The sequence below is a fragment of the Fukomys damarensis genome, unplaced genomic scaffold, assembly GCF_012274545.1.
Source record: "Fukomys damarensis isolate Sample0158 unplaced genomic scaffold, DMR_v1.0_HiC HiC_scaffold_19, whole genome shotgun sequence".
NCBI classification, from domain to species: Eukaryota; Metazoa; Chordata; class Mammalia; order Rodentia; family Bathyergidae; genus Fukomys; species Fukomys damarensis.
Genome location: NW_022900931.1, coordinates 68,380,689 through 68,399,461, shown reverse-complemented (window position 1 = coordinate 68,399,461; position 18,773 = coordinate 68,380,689). Strand labels below are relative to the sequence as shown.

General features: G+C 41.0%; 2 protein-coding genes across 9 annotated transcripts in view; one reads left to right on the top strand and one right to left on the bottom strand.

The window, feature by feature from the left end:
* The window catches only part of LOC104857087 (zinc finger protein 416-like), a 62,289-nt gene that overhangs the window by 21,364 nt on the left and 22,152 nt on the right, over window positions 1-18,773 (bottom strand). The gene's annotated exons all lie outside the window — the stretch shown is intronic.
* On the top strand, window positions 4,528-12,942 carry LOC104857109 (zinc finger protein 416). 8 transcript variants are annotated; one of them, XM_033766069.1, is made up of 4 exons: window positions 4,537-4,604; window positions 5,045-5,179; window positions 6,416-6,542; window positions 10,708-12,942. In XM_033766069.1, exons 3-4 carry the CDS (start codon window positions 6,509-6,511, stop codon window positions 12,603-12,605), a joined length of 1,932 nt encoding a protein of 643 aa, XP_033621960.1. In that variant the 5' UTR covers window positions 4,537-4,604; window positions 5,045-5,179; window positions 6,416-6,508; the 3' UTR covers window positions 12,606-12,942. The 8 variants fall into 8 exon arrangements, with proteins under 8 accessions (XP_019061976.1, XP_033621960.1, XP_033621959.1 ...); XM_033766068.1 differs by having other exon boundaries at window positions 4,547-4,731; window positions 5,045-5,062; XM_033766067.1 differs by having other exon boundaries at window positions 4,547-4,731.

Here is an 18,773-nt window from a genome sequence, read left to right as displayed (position 1 = left end):
TCTGGGAGAGGAAAATGGTGTTTCCTCATCCAGAACAGGGCTGAGTCTGTTCTCCACATGCCCTTCAAACAATCAAGTGAACATTTATTAACAGTCTTTGGGGACTTCGATACCAGAGTGTGTGATACCATTTTCAGTGAAGCTTAAATTTTCTACCTTGATCAATCTCATAATAGAGATTTTTAAAAAGACCATTGTTTTGTTTTTTGTTTTGTTTGCTTTGTTTTGTTGCCAATACTGGGGATCGAACTCAGAAACCTTGCCCTTTCGAGGCAAGCACGGCACCACGAGCCAAATCCCCGGCCCTTTAAAGACTATCGTATACACAGTTAAACAAAGAGTCCTACTTTTATCCCTTGCATATTTCACTGGGGAATTTCAGAACATTATCATAAAGGAGAATGGAGAAAATTCAGAGCTTAAGGCCCAAGGCAAGTCTTTCACTTGGGGCTTTAGAAAGACAATTTGAAAGATTTTCTTTTTCTTTTGTTCTTTCTCCAAAATTATGTTGTTGGTACATTTTTGTGTTGAGATGTTTTTGATTGGGGAAAGTTGCCAGGAAAGACTCACATAAGGAAGCCACGTGCAGGGTCATGGCAGTTGGGTGAATCCTGGTTTTGACTTCAAGACCAATCAGGAGGTCAGCAGAGATGAAGATAAGGAAGGTCCTGAGCAATCACTGAGGACAGGCCAAGAAATCTAGACTTTGTTTAAGAAAAATGATGGGCAACCAGGCATGGTGGCACATGCCCACAGCCATAGGTGCTCAAACACTGCATGGGAGGATTACAGCCTCAACCCTGAGCAGCTCTGTTATGGGTTCATTCCCCAGGACCAGCAAAGCAAGTGGGAAGTAAGAAGAAAAGTGATGGACAATGAAGGGGTTCAATCAGTTCAGTGAAAATATCCATACTCATTCATCATTATTTATTAAATATTGTATCAAAATAAGCTCACTCATTTTATTAATAATAATGTTTCCATATTATAGTTTAATAGTTCTTTATTTTCACATTTCATTTTCAAAGTATGGACTGTTCATCTCACAGAAAATACATCATTAACGTCTAATAGCCAAAATTAGTGGGCTGGGGATTTAGCTCAGCAATTTGGTGGCCCGCCTTGCAAGCGCAAGGACCTGTGTTCAAATCCACAGTACCAAGAAACAAAACAAAACAAAATTAGTATTTAGACAATTTTGAATATATTTCTCTCAATTATTTTCACCTAAGTGAAATATTTTAAAGCTCCAAATCCCACAGAAGAAAAGATGTTTTTAAAGGTCTATTTCATTGAGCATGTTCTGTGCTTTTTTAAAAAAATCTTTTAAGTCTTTTATTACCTGACATTCCATGTAGTTCTTTGTATTTCTATACCAACATCTGTAATTACAACATGTACTAAAAAGCCAGTAGCAATTTTTGCTATCAAAATTATGAATGTTTATATCTTACCTTACTCTAAAACTATCACATTTCTTTTTATTTGACACATTTGTTTTTTATTTTTGTTTTTGGTACTGGGGATCGAATTCGGCACCTTGCGCTTGCAAGGCAGGCAGTGGAACCACTGAGCTAAATCCCTGGCCCCACATTTGTTTTTTTGTTTTGTTTTGTTTTGTTTTTGGTACCGGGGATTGAACTTGGGTCCTTGCGCTCGCAAGGCAGGCCACCGAACTGCGGAGCTAAATCCCCGGCCCTCACATTTGTTTTTTAATAAACATCCACATTCTACAAGTATGTCTTTTTCTTTAAAAAATAATCTTTGCAGGAACTTTAACATTTGTATGTACAATCAGGATAGAGTTTAGTCCTTTTTATATCACATTACCAAAGTTTGAACAATGATCTGAGTTAAACATTGATCTTAGTGAATTAATATTGCCTTGTCACTTTACAGTAATTTTGCCTTTACTTTTATTTCAACATGCAGATAATCTGCCTTTATACTTCAGACAGGATCTTACTGCTTGAGTTCAATTGGTTTGCAAATAAAGTTTTTGATTCCTAAATTAGGTGTTTTCTTTCTCAAAAATATTTTAATTGAAAAATACTACTTGTACAATATTATGAGGTATATTAAGGTAATTCGATACATGCATACAGTTTTAAACATCAATTCATGCAAATAATCACTGCTGTCTTTCAGACATAAATCATTTCTATGTGTTGAGAATTCAATATTCTTTATTGTGAAACATAGCAAGGGTTGTTTGTCCAACAGGTATCTTATTGTGCTGTAGAAAACCAGAACTAACTCCTCTGCTGTTTCATCGTCCCGTATTTAATTCTTCTCTGTCTCCCTTCTTTCATGCCCTTCCCAGTCTCTTGTAAACACTTTCCATTCTGCTAGTCTGTGAAATCACCTTTTTAATTCCCACAAATGGGTGAGAACATGTGGAATATGTCTTTTAGTGTCTGATTTATTTCATTTTAATATGACCTCCAGTTCTATCTTTGTTGGTGAGAATGACACAATTTCACTTTTTTAATCGCTGAATATACCTATAGTATTTTCATTATTCACTCATCCAGTGATGGGCATGTAGGTTATTTCCATATTCTATATATGGCACATAGTGCCACAATAAACACAAAAGTGCCAGGGTTTTTTTTAACATAATTATTTCATCGTATATAAAATATATATGATGAATAGATAGAAGTAGAGAGAGATGGAAATTTAGAGTTCTCTTTTTAGGTTTTTGGGGACCATCTCTACTATTTACTCTTTTCCATATTGGCTATACTAATTTTAACTTTCCACCAAAAGTGGAAGAGTTCCTCTTTCTCCTCGTCCTTACCAACATTGGGTTATTCCTTGTTTTTTATGATAGCCATTCCAACTGAGGTTAGATGATATGGTGATACTGATTTTATTTCCCTAGTATCAGTAAAACTGAGCATTTTTCATATAGGTGTTGGTCATTTATATGTTTTTATTTGAGAAATATCTACTCAAATATTCAGAGTATTTTTATTGAGTTATTTGATTTTTGGGAGTTCACTTTCTTGAGTTCCTTATGTATTCTGAATATAACTCTCTTGTCAAATGAATAATTTACAAACATTTTCTCCTGTTCTATGGGTTATTTCAAAACTCAGTTGATTATTTCCTTTGCATGTTAGAAGCTTCTTAACTTGTCTATTTTTAGTCTGTTGCCTGTGCCTTTGTGTCCTATCTAAACTTCATTTTCTTGAAATGCTTCCCTATGGTAACATATTTATTTCATAGTTAAAAGGTTTTACTTTTTGCTCCGCTTTGGGTTTTCTTTTGTAAACAGTGCGAGGAAGCAATCTACACTCATTCTTCTGCATATGCACATTCAATTAGCCAGCACAAATTACTGAAAAGAATGTTTTTCTCCATGATATTTCTTGGAGTCTTGGTCAAAAATCACTTGCCTGGAGAGAGATAACTTGGATCCAAGAACAGCTCTAAGGTCTGGTTCCAAAAGCAACAAGTAGAGGGCTCTGTGAGGAGACTGGAGTATTTCAAGATTTGTGGCAGTAATTAGACAGAATCCAGAAAGAGTGGTAATAAGAAAAGAAAAAAATGGGACTGAGCAATGTGCCCAGCACCAGATGAACAGCAGCTCAAAAGAGGAAGAAATAATCACTTCTGATGCAGCAGTAAAAAGACAGACATAGCATTTTCTAGTAAGCACCGATTCCAGCAGGATGAGGAACTATCCACTGTAGACAGAGGATGTACAGCACTCAAGCGATCAAAGATAGAACTAAAAATTATCGTGATATCCAAAGCCAGTGTCACAACACAGAGAGAGACCCACTTACTAAAGTAATCATCACAATAGGGACAGAGCTTTCTACACTCAAATGACTTATAAGTCACCAAAACAACCAAAAAAAAAAAAAAAAACAAAAAAACCCCACTGAAATCATGAGAAAACAAGGCAATAAGATGCCTCCAGAAATTCATAACTTCACAAAATTTGATCACATGGACAGTAAAAATGGAGGAGTGATACCAGGGGATTTAGCTCAGTAGTGCTGCTGCCTGCTTCACAAGTGCAAGGTCCTGAGTTCAATCCCCAGTACCCCCCAAAAAAAGAAGGAGGAAGAGAAGGACGAGGAGGAGGAGAGGGAGAATAGGGGAAAGCAAGAGTGATCAAAGAGCAGGCCCAACACACCGGCTCCACCACAGGCGAAGGTTCCCAACTTTCTACATTAGGAGACTCTATGGGGTAGCAGATCATGCTGTTCCAACCACCCTGTGCAGGGAGACATGAGGAGGGGTGCTGGCATCCAGGGTGGAAGAGAACCAGACCAACAGTAAGGAGAACCAGAGCAACAGTAAGGAGATAGACGTTTTATCCCGACCCCACATGCAGGACCAAGCCAGGGCCTTGGGCCTCCGGACTTCAACATCTGGGCCTATAGAGTCCATAGCCCGGGCTGCACCTCTGTAAAAACTGCAATACCCACAATGCCACCATCCGAGTGGCAACAAGCTAAGTCAATGAACGTTCAGAAGAGGGTCGTTTCCGGGTTGGACCACAGATTCAGGGCGGGACTTCCTGCCTATCTGCGGGTTGGTCCTTCTGGCAGCTCAGGAGGGTCTGGACTGTCTGAGATTCCCGAGTGAGTCAGAACGAGGTGGTGATCCCGGAGAGACGAGAGGGGTGGGTCGACCCAGCTGCCCACCAGCTGGCACTAGGGGCGGCTGCGGTGAAATCGATGGCCCATGCCATCGAGGGCCCATGCCCAGGTGAGCGCCTGTCCTCCGCCCACCGCGCCCGGAGCCAGCGTCCCCACCTCCGACCTCGGAGCTGGGCCGGGAGGGACTGTGTGCGGAGCCTGGTCCCGGAGCTTGGACCAGAGTTAGAACAGCCTGGGAGAGGGGAAGAGGCCCGGAAGGCCGCGTCCTTCTCAATGTCCCGCGCTCTGAGTCAGCTTTGAGAACGACTCGAGCTTCCTGGAGTCCCCGGGAGCCAGGGCTGTCTGTGTGGGATGCAGGGAGGAGCCCTGAGCTCCCGGGGCCCCTCCATCCTCACGTGCCATTCACGACCTTCTTCCCACAGATCCCTTGACTGCAGAAGGTGAGGGGAGGGTGTCCCTGGTGTGAACCCACTGCGTCTCTGGAATTGTGTCGCAGAACTCTGCCTGACACTCTTCCACCCCCCTGCTCCTGTGACTGAAGAAATCCCAAGCCCAAGGTGGTAAACCCAGGCTGGAGGTTGTATGGATCGTTTCTCTTGCAACCCTTAACAACCCGTGGGGTGAGAAATGAAGTTTCCCCATAGGCCCCAAAATGTGGAAATGCTGAGACATGAGGCCGAGCTTGGTCAGGGACCAAGCTGAGTGATTCGAAGGGTTTTGGTTTTAGCAACTGGAAAGATAGAAGCTCCATCCACTGGGTTGTTAATATTTATAATAAAACTACTTTTTGTTGGGAATATTGGGAGTTTGGGCCATTTTAAAAGAGAAGTTTGAGCTAGGTATAGTAGCATAAGCCTGTAACCCCAGCTAGTCTAGAGGCTGAGGCAGGAAAATTCCAAGTTTGAGGCCACCCTGGGCTTCCTTGAGAAAAGTGGACATGAGTCAGACGCAGAAACTTAGGAATGTAAGGCAAGTATTCATGCCTGTTCACCAAGCTCTGGACTTAGCAGGGCTTGGGAGTGCTTGGTGTGTTGGGGAATTTCTGTCAGAATAGTGGAATCACTGAGGGACACAATTAGTCATCTGGTAGGATCACTGGGTCTGGCCCGGAGTGCCTTTGGGGCATGGCATTGAATTATTGTTAGATGAATAAAGGAAGAATGGGACTGTTGATAGGACATCAAATACAGGAGAAGTGGACAAGGAATGGGGTCTGTGATTCCCCAGGTCGTTCTTGGTGGCTGAGACCAAAGCAAGGATCTATGAGGCAGGGAGGCATTCAGAACAAGATGTGACCTGTGTCTGACTGCAACAATCATCAGAGATCTGCACAGTGCTAGATTCAGGATCCATCTCAGCTTTCCCTTGGCACACGTGCCAAGAAATCATGGGGAGACCAGGGAGATGCGGTGCAGGTGGAGTCAGCCATGTGAGAGGACCGTGGTCCAAGGAGACTGCACTCGGAGAAGAACTGTGACCTTAAGACCTGCCAGCCCTGGCATTTGGGACATAAAGGACGAGCTCATACCTAGATGTGTGTGGGAGGAACAACCTAGGGAACCACAGAATAATTGCACAACAAAAAGGGGTTATCACCTCCAGAGTTCACAATGGCTTCTCCAGCCACCTGCCTGCTGCTGTGAGAGAGCACAGTGGTTGATGGGCTCATGAGAGATGTGAGCTTCGGTTGGCACGTGGTGTCTCCTCAGAGTTGCAAGATAGAGGAGACTGGGGGGCAGGGTACACTTGGAATCGTAAGGGAGAAATTGTTGAATGTGTCCCCGTCATGACAGGGCCGTGTGACCTTTGAGGACATTGCTGTGTATTTCTCCCAGGAAGAGTGGGGGCTTCTGGATGAGACTCAGAGGTTCCTGTACCTCGAAGTGATGCTGGAGAACTTTGCACTTACCACCTCACTGGGTAAGGCCCTCACACCACCCCAGACTCTGGGGTTCTGTCTGTCCTCTTCTCCCGCAGAGAAGCGTTGCCTTTTCTGCAGCCAGACTGTAGGCTCTGACAGCCTCTCACCGTCTTTCCTCAGGAGCTCTGGGGCCAGCACTTCAGCTGAGTGCACTGCCTCAGGGGCCCTCGCCCTGCTCTCTTGCTCCAACTTCTGTGCCCTTCTAGCTGACCGTTCTTTCCTGCTGCGTATGTTAGGAACTGCAGGCATTGTCGTGATCAATGTGCACGTGCACTACGGATTGTTTGCCAGACTCTTCTTCCAGAGTTTCTGTGATACTCATTTTTTCTTGTAATCTTTTGTGTGTTGAGCTGCCCACGGCCACTGCTGACTACTTGCCTTAGTTGGCTTTCTGTAAGACTTGCCATTCGTGTAGTTATACAGCTGGGAGGGAGTGGGGATACCTGGTTGTTTTGCCCAGGTCAGTGGCAGCTGGGAAGGGCATGATGGCAAGACTGTTTAAATCATTCCAGGGACCTGCAGAGTGTTCCAACCATATTTTGGTGAAAGTACCACAGGTTACACCTCACTCATTTCTTTTCTGACTTTTCATTTCAACTGTGAATTCTGGTCCTGGGTTGTCCCAGACTTAGGCTCTTCTGTGACCCTTCCAAGACCCACGCTACAGTGTTGCTGGCACTTTTCCTATACTGTATATGTGTACATTGTTGTTAAATAATCCTGAATATGTGATGCTCATTTCCCACTGGACACAACCAGTAGTCTACACAGTATCACGTGTCTCCAGAGATGAGGTCCTGCTGAAAACCCTGTCGGTGAGCTGAGTTGGAGACCCTTCCTCTCCTTCCTAAGGACAGCCACACCCCTCTTCAGTCTTCTGCTTGGCCAGGCCACCCTCATTCTGTGATCTGAAAATATCCAGTACTGCCACACAGCCCCTTTTCCAGCCTTCCCTGAGTTCCCTCATCCAAGAAAAACCTAACAACTCAGTCCTTGTTGTGCACATGATAGGGTTTCCCCTTCACTAATATGATATACATCCAGGGGTATATTTGTGATCACTGAGTGACAACATGAGAGGTCAGTGCCATTAAAAGAAAAATTGTTGGGCCGGGGATTTAGCTCAGTGGTTCCAGCACCTGCCTCACAAGCACAAGGACCTGAGTTCCATCCCTAGTACCAAAATAAAAAAATTTAAAAAAATAAATAAATAAATAAAAATTGTTACTTACATTTATGAGAGATTGTACAAGCCACACAGGACCTCATGAAAAAGTACTCATTAGCAGAAAGCAGATCCAAGAATGAAATACACATTGGGCCACAACTTTTATTGGCGGTTTCTGCAGAAAAGTAGCTCAGGGTAAGCATGATTGGATCGGGTAATTTGGTGGACTTTGAGTCATAGGGTTGACATTAGTTTTCTGGTATCTGGCCCCATGATAGTTTTGGCCAAGGAATAGTTCCTCCTGTAAGCCATATAAAAGAAGTGGCTTGGAGTAAAAACTCTGGTTTGCATATGACAAGCAGGCTCCTGTCCAAGCCCTTGGCTGTCTATAGGAATTGACTAAACTCAGGAGCAGTGGTCTCTCCCCTACCACAAGATTCCTGAGGATGTTGGAACATCATTACAGACAGAAAATTTAAAATATGATAAATACAATCAGTCCCCAGATATTTTCACATTATATTAAGGAAACCTTGCATGATAGTAGAATTTTTAGAATTCTTATTATCCCCAAGTAGAATAGAAAAATATTTATCAGAGTAAGAAAGAACAAATTGAAGTATAAAAAAATCTCAGAAACCAGCCCTTAACTAATTTTGCTATGGCACTAACCAAAAAATAACTCTGGATTTTTTTCCAACAGTATCTTGCTAGAGATGTAAAATGTGTTAGAAATGCGCTATACTCAGGGTGGCAAGTCCAAAAGTTATTTTGTTGGAGGATATGAGCCAACATCTTTCCAGAATATTTGTAAAGATTAGTGGCATCTTGCCTAAGCAAGGAGGTGGAGAATAGATTGTGAAGTTGATGGGGAATCCTACCTGGAGCTCAGAGCCAGCCACTAAACCTCCAAGCTTCCCTCACCATCTAGCTTGATACTGCCTGCCGGAGGTCAGATTTACCCCAGTCATTTTCAGCCGCATTGGAAAAAGCTTCTCCCTGTTTCTTTTGAGCCTTTTTGCTCAATAGGCTAACCACTGGCCTTGTGCTTGCCTGGTACTACACTAGCCCATCCCATTGTTACCATCAGGTGCCCAGAATTACAGTGGTCCAGAGACAAGCCAGTTGCATGCAGCACTTATGCCAAGAAACACACTGAATTCCTAGGACCCAACTATGCTAAGACTGTGTCCATTATCAGTGCTTTAGGTTGTAAAATCCTAGCATGCAAAATCAGACACTGCACAAGCAGGCACCAGCCAGAGCAGAAGTGCACTGAGTTGGTAGAGCCCTCGGGGCAGCAGGTGCTAAGTGGTGCAGCCAGGCAAGAAGCACAGAGTGGTCTAAGAAAGAGCGTCTTATGTGAGATATCCTGACTGCGCTAATCACTTTAACAGTTACCCATGGATTTTAATTTGTAGAGAAAATTGAGTGTAGTACAGGGAAGTGAATGCCCCTGAAAGAATAATTTATAAGTTCATTTTGTGAGAGCAGGAGGTACACTGTATGTGGCATCATGCAGGGTGACATGGGGAAGCAGCAGGTCATTGGGAGGCAGAAGCAGGAGAGGAATGCATGAAGCTACAGCCTTTGGTTTCTACAGGAAAGACACTGTGGGGCAAGCTATGCATGTAGCAAGAAACTGGTTCCTAAGACCACAAGGAACCAGCACTATTCAGCCTGCATTCTTTGTATCTTCAACAGAAAATTTTAGACAAGATGAATAGGCAGTCTTATAGAGTATGGGTAGAGTTTATTGCAAAATGATAGATTTCCAGAGCAATAGAAAATGTACTTTAAAGCATGAAGGTGGACAAGCACCAAGAAGACAGTTGCACCAAATGAGGTCTCAGGCTACATTTATGATTACTGAACCATGTAAATTCTTCTTTGGAGGTCATTGTTCTTCTACAAGGAAAATGGGTAGTGTAGACCAATTTTAGAAGGAAGAAAATACCTGCTAATTCTGTGGGTGGAATATTTCTGGTTAGTTTGTTTTGAGATCTTGAGGTTTTTCTAATCTTTCACTCTGGGTCTGGGGTTTGCATAAACCATGGACCCTATCACCATACTCAACAAGAGGCGACATACTTGTGGGCTAACATTTGAAATTAGAAGCTGTTGGATTTTTCCGCCCCCAGGGATCAAACTCAGGCCCTTGCACTTGCAAGGCAGGCAGCGAAACCACTGCTAAATCCCCGGCCCTAGAAGCTATTGGATTTTATACAGCTAATTATTAAGCAAGTGAAAGAAAAGGGAAAAAATATTACTTTATATGCTTTTCATCTGGTCCCCAATTTCCTGTCTCCTGGCCTACTAAACTTTCTTTTTTTCATATAAATGTGGCCAGTGCGGGAAATCTTTTAGGCAAAAGTCTGTCCTCATTCCGTATCAGGTGGCTCAGGGCCAGGGATTTAGCTCAGTGGTTCCACTGCCTGCCTTGCAAGCGCAAAGACCCGAGTTCGATCCCCAGTACCAAAAAAAAAAAATCAGGTGGTTCACACTGGGGAAAGGCCCTATGAATGCAACAAGTGTAGAAAATCTTTCAGCCAATGCTCTAGCTTCTTTCAACACCAAAAGTGTCACTGTGGAGAGGCCTCATGAAGGCAGCAAATGCAGAAACCCTGATCTCAAGGTCTGCCATTATTTAGCTCCTGAAAGCCCACAATTGGGGTGTTAGCCTTGCCAAAACTGTGCTGTCTGCCGAATGGGCCTTTCTGAGGGAGCTATTTGCCTGAAGATGAACCTCATACTTCATCATTCATTTCGGTAGGCTTTGGGAAGAAGGCTGGCCTTAGTTATCTAGTGCCTGGGCCTAGGTAGTTAGGGCAAAGGTGTACTCCAAGAGCATACAGTCCACAATACTGTGGTCTGCAGTATTGTTCTGGATGGGATCATTATTTTTTAAGACATCAAAAACTCTTATTATACAAAAAAATTTAAAACACAGTAACCGTCCACCGGAGACAGTATGCATCTCATTGCTTCTCTTTCAGTTTATGGGCATGAAACAAAGGAGGCACCTTCTGTGCAGAGAGTTTCTGAAGAAGCAGCATCACATGTCAAGACCCTAAAGGCAGGTCCATCTACCCAGAAGGAGCGTGCCTGTGATATCTGTGTCCCAGCCCTGAAAGACATTCTGCATCTGGATGATTTGCCTGGACAGAAGCAGTGCTTTGTTAGGGCGTGTACAAATCATCTCCAGGAACAGAAGCATCACAGTGCAGAAACTGCATTAAAAGGATACATACATAGTGCCTCTTTTGTGAAGAGCTGTTTATTCCATGTATCAGGGAATCCCCTCTTCTGTAGGAAGATTGGACAGGACTTCTCAACTAAATGGGGTTGTCTTCATGCCATTCCAAAAAATCAGAAGCCAGATAAAATTACGACAGGTGTAGAGACTATACACACTGGGAAAAGTTATTGCAAATCAAATCAATGCAAAAAAGTTTCCAACCCCAAACACTCACTTATTCAGTACCCAAAAATCATTAATGCAAAAAGATATTTTGAGTCTAGCAAATATGAGAAAGCCTTCCAAGACCAGAACTCACTTGTTCCACTCCAGAGGGTCCACACTGGAGAATGGCCTTATGAGTGCAGTGAATGTGGAAAGTCTTTTAGCCAAAAAGCCCCCCTTATTATACACCAGAGAGTTCATACTGGAGAAAAACCTTTTACCTGTAGTGAATGTGGAAAGTCTTTTAGTCAAAGCTCCAACCTCATTGAACACTGCAGAATTCACAGTGGAGAAAGGCCTTATGTGTGTGGGGAATGTGGGAAAGCCTTTGGATGCAAATCCAATCTTGTTCGGCACCAGAGAACTCACACAGGAGAAAGGCCATATGAGTGTGCTGAATGTGGGAAATTCTTCAGGCAGAGCTTCAGCCTTGTTGAACACCAGAGAATTCATACCACAGCAAGGCCTTATGAGTGCAGCCACTGTGAGAAATCCTTCAGTCAAAAAGCCACTCTTATTATACACCAGAGAGTTCACACTGGAGAAAGGCCATATAAGTGTGGTGAATGTGGGAAATCCTTCAGCCAAAGCTCCAACCTCATTGAACACTGCAGAATTCACACTGGAGAACGGCCTCATGAATGTGGGGAGTGTGGCAAATCCTTTAGTCAAAGAGCCACCCTCGTTAGACACCAAAGAATTCACACGGGAGAAAGGCCTTATGAGTGTGGGGAATGTGGAAAATTCTTTAGACAAAATTTCAGTCTCATTGAACACCGCAGAATTCACACAACAACAAAGATTTACGAGTGTGGCCAATGTGGAAAATCCTTTAGCCAGAGAGCCACCCTTATTAGACACCAGAGAGTTCACACTGGAGAAAGACCTTATGAATGCAGTCAGTGTGGAAAAGCCTTTGGATACAAATCCAAACTTGACCGACACCAGAGAACTCACACTGGAGAAAGGCCATATGAGTGTGCTACATGTGGGAAATTCTTTAGGCAAAGTTACAGCCTTGTTGAACACCAAAGGGTTCACACTAGAACAAGGCCTTATGAGTGTGGCCAGTGTAGCAAATCCTTTAGTCGAAGAGCTGCCTTCATTAAACATCAGAGAGTTCACACTGGAGAGAGGCCTTACAAATGTGATGAATGTGAAAAAACCTTTAGTAGAAGCACCAGCCTTATTCAACACTGCAGAATTCACACAGGAGAGAGGCCATATGAATGTGGCCAGTGCGGGAAATCTTTTAGGCAAAAGTCTGTCCTCATTCAACATCAGGTGGTTCACACTGGGGAAAGGCCCTATGAATGCAGCAATGTAGAAAATCTTTCAGCCAGCGCTCTAGCTTCTTTCAACACCAAAAGTGTCACCATGGAGAGGCCTCGTGAAGGCAGCAAATTCAGAAACCCTGATCTCAAGGTCTGACATTTAGCTCCTGAAAGCCCACAATTGGGGTGTTAGCCCCACCGAAAATGTGCTGTCTGCTGAATGAGCCTTTCTGAGGGAGCTATTTGCCTGAAGATGAACCTCATACTTTCAGCATTCAGAGGAGTGAAGTGCCCTGTGATTTCCATGCATATGTGAGGTATATGGGAGCTGCTCTGCACATTCTACCCTTGTCTTTGGGGCCTTGCCAGAGATAAATTTGTGTCATTATCTCATAAAAGCTATCTCACCTCTAATCCTTGAACAGTTTTCACCACTTTTACCAACATCTCAAGGGAAGGCAGATATCTGCTCTTTCCCTTCTCCTCAAAGACATTCCTAGTGGCCTAAGACCAAAGAGTTACTTTTCTTTGGGGTACATAAAGGGTCTGGCCATATTTTTACTGAAGAAGCATCATTTAGTGATTACATTCAGCATTCTTGGAATACCCTGCATTTATTCCATTATTCTGACATGATTGTACATAATGCCCAATATTGTTGAGGGTAAACTTTTCCTTACATTCTACAAAGGGTCATGTGTTCTTATGTCCATAATTCATAGGTTGATATCAATAGTATGATGCAGGGTCAAGGTCTGAACAAGAATTAGTACAGAGATAACAGTGCCATTAATAGGAAGTGAAGGAGCTGCCAGAAAACCGATGGAACAGGCTGCTGGAAGAAGGGGAGGGAAAAAACAAGCTATATTATGTACAGATATAAATTTCCTATAATGAATGTGACCATTACAAAATGTGTAGCAATAAAATTAATTTTTATAAAAGTACACCTCAAATTCTCAAATATGTCTCTCCATAATCACACTATTTCCAAATCTGTATGTCCTATAGTTTAGGAAGATATTCTAAGAAGATTTTCTTAAGGTTTTGCAGAATCCTGTTGTCTTTCTGCAATGCTTACCTAAGTCTAGTTACTATATAGACAAAAATGCAGGGACAGAGTGACGTTCCATTATGTGAAAGAGTAAGGATATTTTTGTCTGGCAAGTATTGCTGTTTTTCTGCACTGGTACAAGGGTGCCCTTCCCTAGGTTTGAGGATGGAGATGAAAGTGTAAATACGGGCTTGTCAAACTTGGTTTCCAAAAGAATATATTTTACTCAGATAATTTTATTAAAAATGTATTGAGGTGTAGGCTAGGGATTTAGCTCAGTGGTGCCACCACCTGCCTTGCAAGTGTAAGGTCCAAGTTCAATCCCTGGTATTAAAAAAAATGTATTGAGGTGTGATTGATATGTAATAACCTAGAAATATTGGAAAAGTGTAATTTGGGAAAATTTGTCACATACATAAATTCATGAAGCCATTACGATGAACACACTGAGAATTTGTCTTGTGCTCTTGTACAGTATTGCTGATTTCTTGAGGCCTTCTTCTGTCCACTGATCTACTTTCTTTCACAGTGGATTACTTTGTAGTTTTACAATTTTATATGAATGAAATCATAAAGTGTTTACTTTTCCTGTTTTCACAGTTCTAAGAACGTGCCACTGTGTGTTTATTCATATATTAATGCCAGATGAATTGTTTCCATTTTGGGGCTGTTGACAAAGTGCAGTGAACACAAGTATACAATTTGTTATATGAAAATATATATCAGTAATTTCAGATTATGGAATGTTTCACTTTTAAAAGACTGCCAAATTGTATCTGAATTGGTTGTCTGTTCTAGTTCCACACACTATGATTGTTCCTGTTCCTCTATAAGATTGTCCATATTTGGCATTGAATGGGCATGAAGGCCTTCATTGTCTGTTTTTACACTGATGATATGATCATTCTTTCTAATTTTAGTTATATTAATATGTGTGTAATGTCATCTCATTTAAACTACACTGTTGTATCATGAGGTTGAACATTTTTTTACTTGTTGATTTGCCACTGGTATATCTTTTTTCATGAAATGTTTCTTAATACCACTGACCTACTTTTAACGGATATTAACTAATATTCCTCTTTTTATTAAAAATTAAGAAATATGGATTATTATTATTTTGTACCAGGAATCAAACTCAGGACCTTGTGCTTGTGAGGCAAGAGTGGCACCACTGAGCTAAATCCCCAGCCAAAAATTAAGAAATATGTATAACAAACACACATGTTGAAACTTCACCCTGTCTTCATCATGGGAGTGATTTCACTTTTCAGTGACTGGGACAAAATGCCCACTTATAAATTAAAGAAGAGCTTTACTTTGCCTCGTGATGCCAGTAGATTCAGTTCAAAATTAGCTGGCTCCAACTCAAATGTAGCATGGGAGAGGGGTCTGGGGAGGACAGCTGCTCACCTCATGGCAGTAGGGAAAGAGACTTGAGGTTTGTGTATTTTGACTGTAATGGTTTCCCTGTATCACAACCTAGAGTAAAACACAATCTGAGGAACCGTATGTGACAGTTGGGACTCAGACATCCACAGTAAGAAACAAGTGTGACAGACATGACAGCCACCATATGCAAAGCACACCGGGGACCTGTAAGACAGGTGGGGGTGCTGATAGACCATAGCATTTGATCATACAAATATCAATATTGCATAAAGATTAGAAAGACAGACGTGATACGGTCACGTGACAGGCCACATATACACCCGACATTGCACAGCAGCTGTGCTTCATTACATACTCCTGTCATAATATGCTACCTCAGCATCAGCACAAATACAGTGGACTGCAATCTCTGTAGCCCAAGATAGACCATGAGTTGATTATCTCAGATATTTTGTTACAATAGTAAAGCTAACACAGGTATCAGGAATCAAAATAGTTGCTGTTTTGTTCTTGGACTTACCAGTTTCCAGAACATGAGAAATACACATCTACTGTTGAAGCCACTCAATCACAGACTGAAAACTCAGAATATGTCAGATAAAATTAACATTTTGGGGGGCTGGGGATTTAGCCCAGTGGTAGAATGCTTGCCTAGCAAGCATGAGGCCCTGGGTTCAGTTCTCAGCACCAAAAAATTAAAAAGCAAAAAAAAAATTAACATTTTTTTCATATTTTGTCACAGCAATGGAAGGCTGACGACACAGTTATCTAAGATAGTATTGTTATAGTTGTGATGTAGTCTGTCTCTGAAAGGCTCATGTTCAAGGATTGGAGTGCAGTGCAGTAAAATTCAGAGGTGGGACTTTGGGGAAGGAACTGGATGGGCTGTTGGGAAGTGAAGAAAATTTAGAAGATGTGACCCAGACGAAGGAAGTGGGTCCTTGTGGGTGGTCCCTAAGGAACTAAACCTTGTTCTGGTTCCTTTCACTGTCTTTGGTTTCTGGATGAGTCAGCCTGGATCTTGTCAGCAGAAGTTCATGCTTCCCAGATTCATGCGATCCAGGGCCTCATTACTCAGAAGGCAGTGGAACAGCAGCATACCTGGCCAATGCTGGACGGGAAAAAGCATGGCTGACTGGGCAGGACTTTCAAATGCTGAATACCCAATTTTATAAAACAAATTCTGCTGGGCATAAAAGAGCAGATACACAGCAATACCATCATACTGGGAGAATTCAGTACTCAAAACACCAAAATACAGGTCAGACAAAACTTTAACAAATATTAGAATTGAACCACACTATGAGACAAATGGATTTAACAGATTATCTACAGAGTTTCATTGAACAAGTGAATACACTTTTCCTCAGTAATGCATGGAACTTTCTCCAAAATTGACCACATCTTCAGTCATAAAGTATGGGTGAGTTAATACAAAAGAATTGAAATAATCCTTTGCATTCTATTGAATTATAGTGACATAAAACTAGAAATCAACAGCAGAATAAGCTATGTAAACACATGGATATTAAATAATACACTTGGATAATCAAAGGGTCAAAGAAGAAATTAAAGAACAAATTTAAAATTTCTAGGATCCAATGACAATGGAAATAATATACTAAAACCTATGGGCCACAATGAAAACAATTCTAAGAGGGAAAATTATACCTATGAATGCTATTAGAAACACAGAATGATCCCAATTAAAAAAACTTAATGATACACACCAAAGGCCAAGAAAAAAGAGAAATCTAAGTATAAAACTTGTAAAAGGAAAGAAGTTATAGGAATCAGAGTGAAAATAAATGAAATTGAGACTAAATACAAAGGATTAATAAGGAGTTGATTCTTTGAATGGATAAATAAGGTTGATAAATCCTTAGCCAAACATACCAAAGAAAGAGGGAAGACTCATATCAACACACTTACAAATGAAAAGTGCAAATACAATATGCAATGCTGAAAACCAAAGTATTACAAGAAATTACTTGAAAAACTTTTATCTCAATAAATTTGAGGTGAAATTCCTAGATACATAAAAGTTGCCAAAATGGAACAAAGAAGGCATAAAAACCCTAAACAGACCAAACACAAGCAGTAAAATACAGACAATAGAAACCCTACTGGAAAAAAAGCCCAGCACACAGTGGATTCACTGCTGAATTTTATCATAACTTCAGGGAAGAGCTCATGCAAGTAATCCTCAAATACTTCCAAGAAATTGAAAGAAAAAGAAAACTAACAGACTCTTTCCATGAAGCTAGCATTACCCTAGCTTTATTTATTTATTTATTTATTAAAACCAGGTAAGGCCTGAACAACAAAAATATAAATTTCAATTTCCTTTAATGAACATAGACACAGAAGTCCTTAAGATACTTGCAAACAGAATGAAATAAATCATACATCATGACCAGGTCAGTTTAATACCAGTGATGCAAGGATGGCTCAACATAGGTAAATCAATAAATGTAATATACTACACGGAGCTAAGTGTAAAAATCACATGATCACCTCAGTAGAAACAGAAAAGGCCTTTGACAAAACCCAACATCCACTTATGATCAAAACTTTGATGAAAATAGGGCTACCTTACTTTAAACCAGTCAAAGCCATTTATAATGAACCCACTCATAACTTCATACTAAGTGGAGAAAAAGAATTCTCTCTAAAATCAGGAACAAGGCAAAGTTGTGTCCACTTCTGCCATTCCAGAGAAAGATTTGACTAGAAAGGGAAGAAGTCAAACTGTCTTTACTTTCAGATGACATGAACCTTTATATAGAAAATCCAAAAACTTCCATCAGAAGACTCTTAAAACTAATAAACATATTGAGCAAGTGTCAGGATACAAAAATCAACATAAAAAGCAATGGTATTCCTGTATACAACAATGAATCTACAGAGAAAGAAATCAGGAAAACAATCCCATTTATGGTAAGCTTAAAAAATTTAATAACTACGAATAAACCTAGCTAAGGATATGAAAGATGTCTGTAACAAAGCTGATAGTGCTGTGAAAAAGTAAGTTCATAAGGGACACTAGAAAATCAACAGACGTCCACTATTCTTGAATAAGAATAGTCAATATTGTCAAAATGGCCATATTACCAACAATGATACATAGATGTACTACAATTCCTATTACAATACCATCAGCACTTTTCATAGAACTTGAAAAGAAACTCTAAATTGTATATGGAACCAAAAAAGCCAGAAGAGCAAAAGCAATCTTAACAAGAGCAAAGCAGGAAGCATTACAATTCCAGATTTCAGGTTAAACCACAAAGCTATAAGAAAAACAACACAACACTAGCTGTATAGAAAGAAAAGAATAAAAAGTTATATTAAAATTTAGAAATTAAAAATTTAGTTTTGGGCTGGGGATTTAGCTCAGTGGTTCTGCTGCCTGCCTCGCAAACACAAGGTCCTGAGTTCAATCCCCAGCACCAAAAAAAAAAAAAAATTAGTTTTGAGTTGATACAAATCTAATAACTTTTGATAATGTTTAAACAATGTTGAATCAACATGAAAATCTTAAATGCAAAAATAAAATAAATTTAAATATCTACCTTGATTGCATGTCAATCCGATGGCCTATTCAGAACAACAAAAAAAGCCTTTATGAGGCCAGGCATAGTAGTGCACACCTGTAGGACTTGGGAGGTTGAGGCAGGAGGATCCTGTCTCAAAAAAACCAAAAAAAAAAAAAGCCTTTATGTGGCTTCAAAACCCACATATGACAGAGATTCACACTTCCATCTGTAAGTAAAAGTAGTGATATATGAATCACAGTAGATAGTGTCATTGTCATATTGTTGTTTTGGGGGGGGGGTTTGAGGCACTTGGGATAGAACACAGAGCCCCATACATCCT

Bases quoted from the DNA above. Each gene is read 5' to 3' on its own strand.
- LOC104857109 (XM_010616837.3), top strand. From the start codon at position 4,708: ATGCCATCGAGGGCCCATGCCCAG. The intron at 4,732-6,415 runs GTGAGCGCCTGT...CCGTCATGACAG, and splicing joins CATCGAGGGCCCATGCCCAG to GGCCGTGTGACCTTTGAGGA. The intron at 6,543-10,707 runs GTAAGGCCCTCA...CTTCTCTTTCAG, and splicing joins TGCACTTACCACCTCACTGG to TTTATGGGCATGAAACAAAG.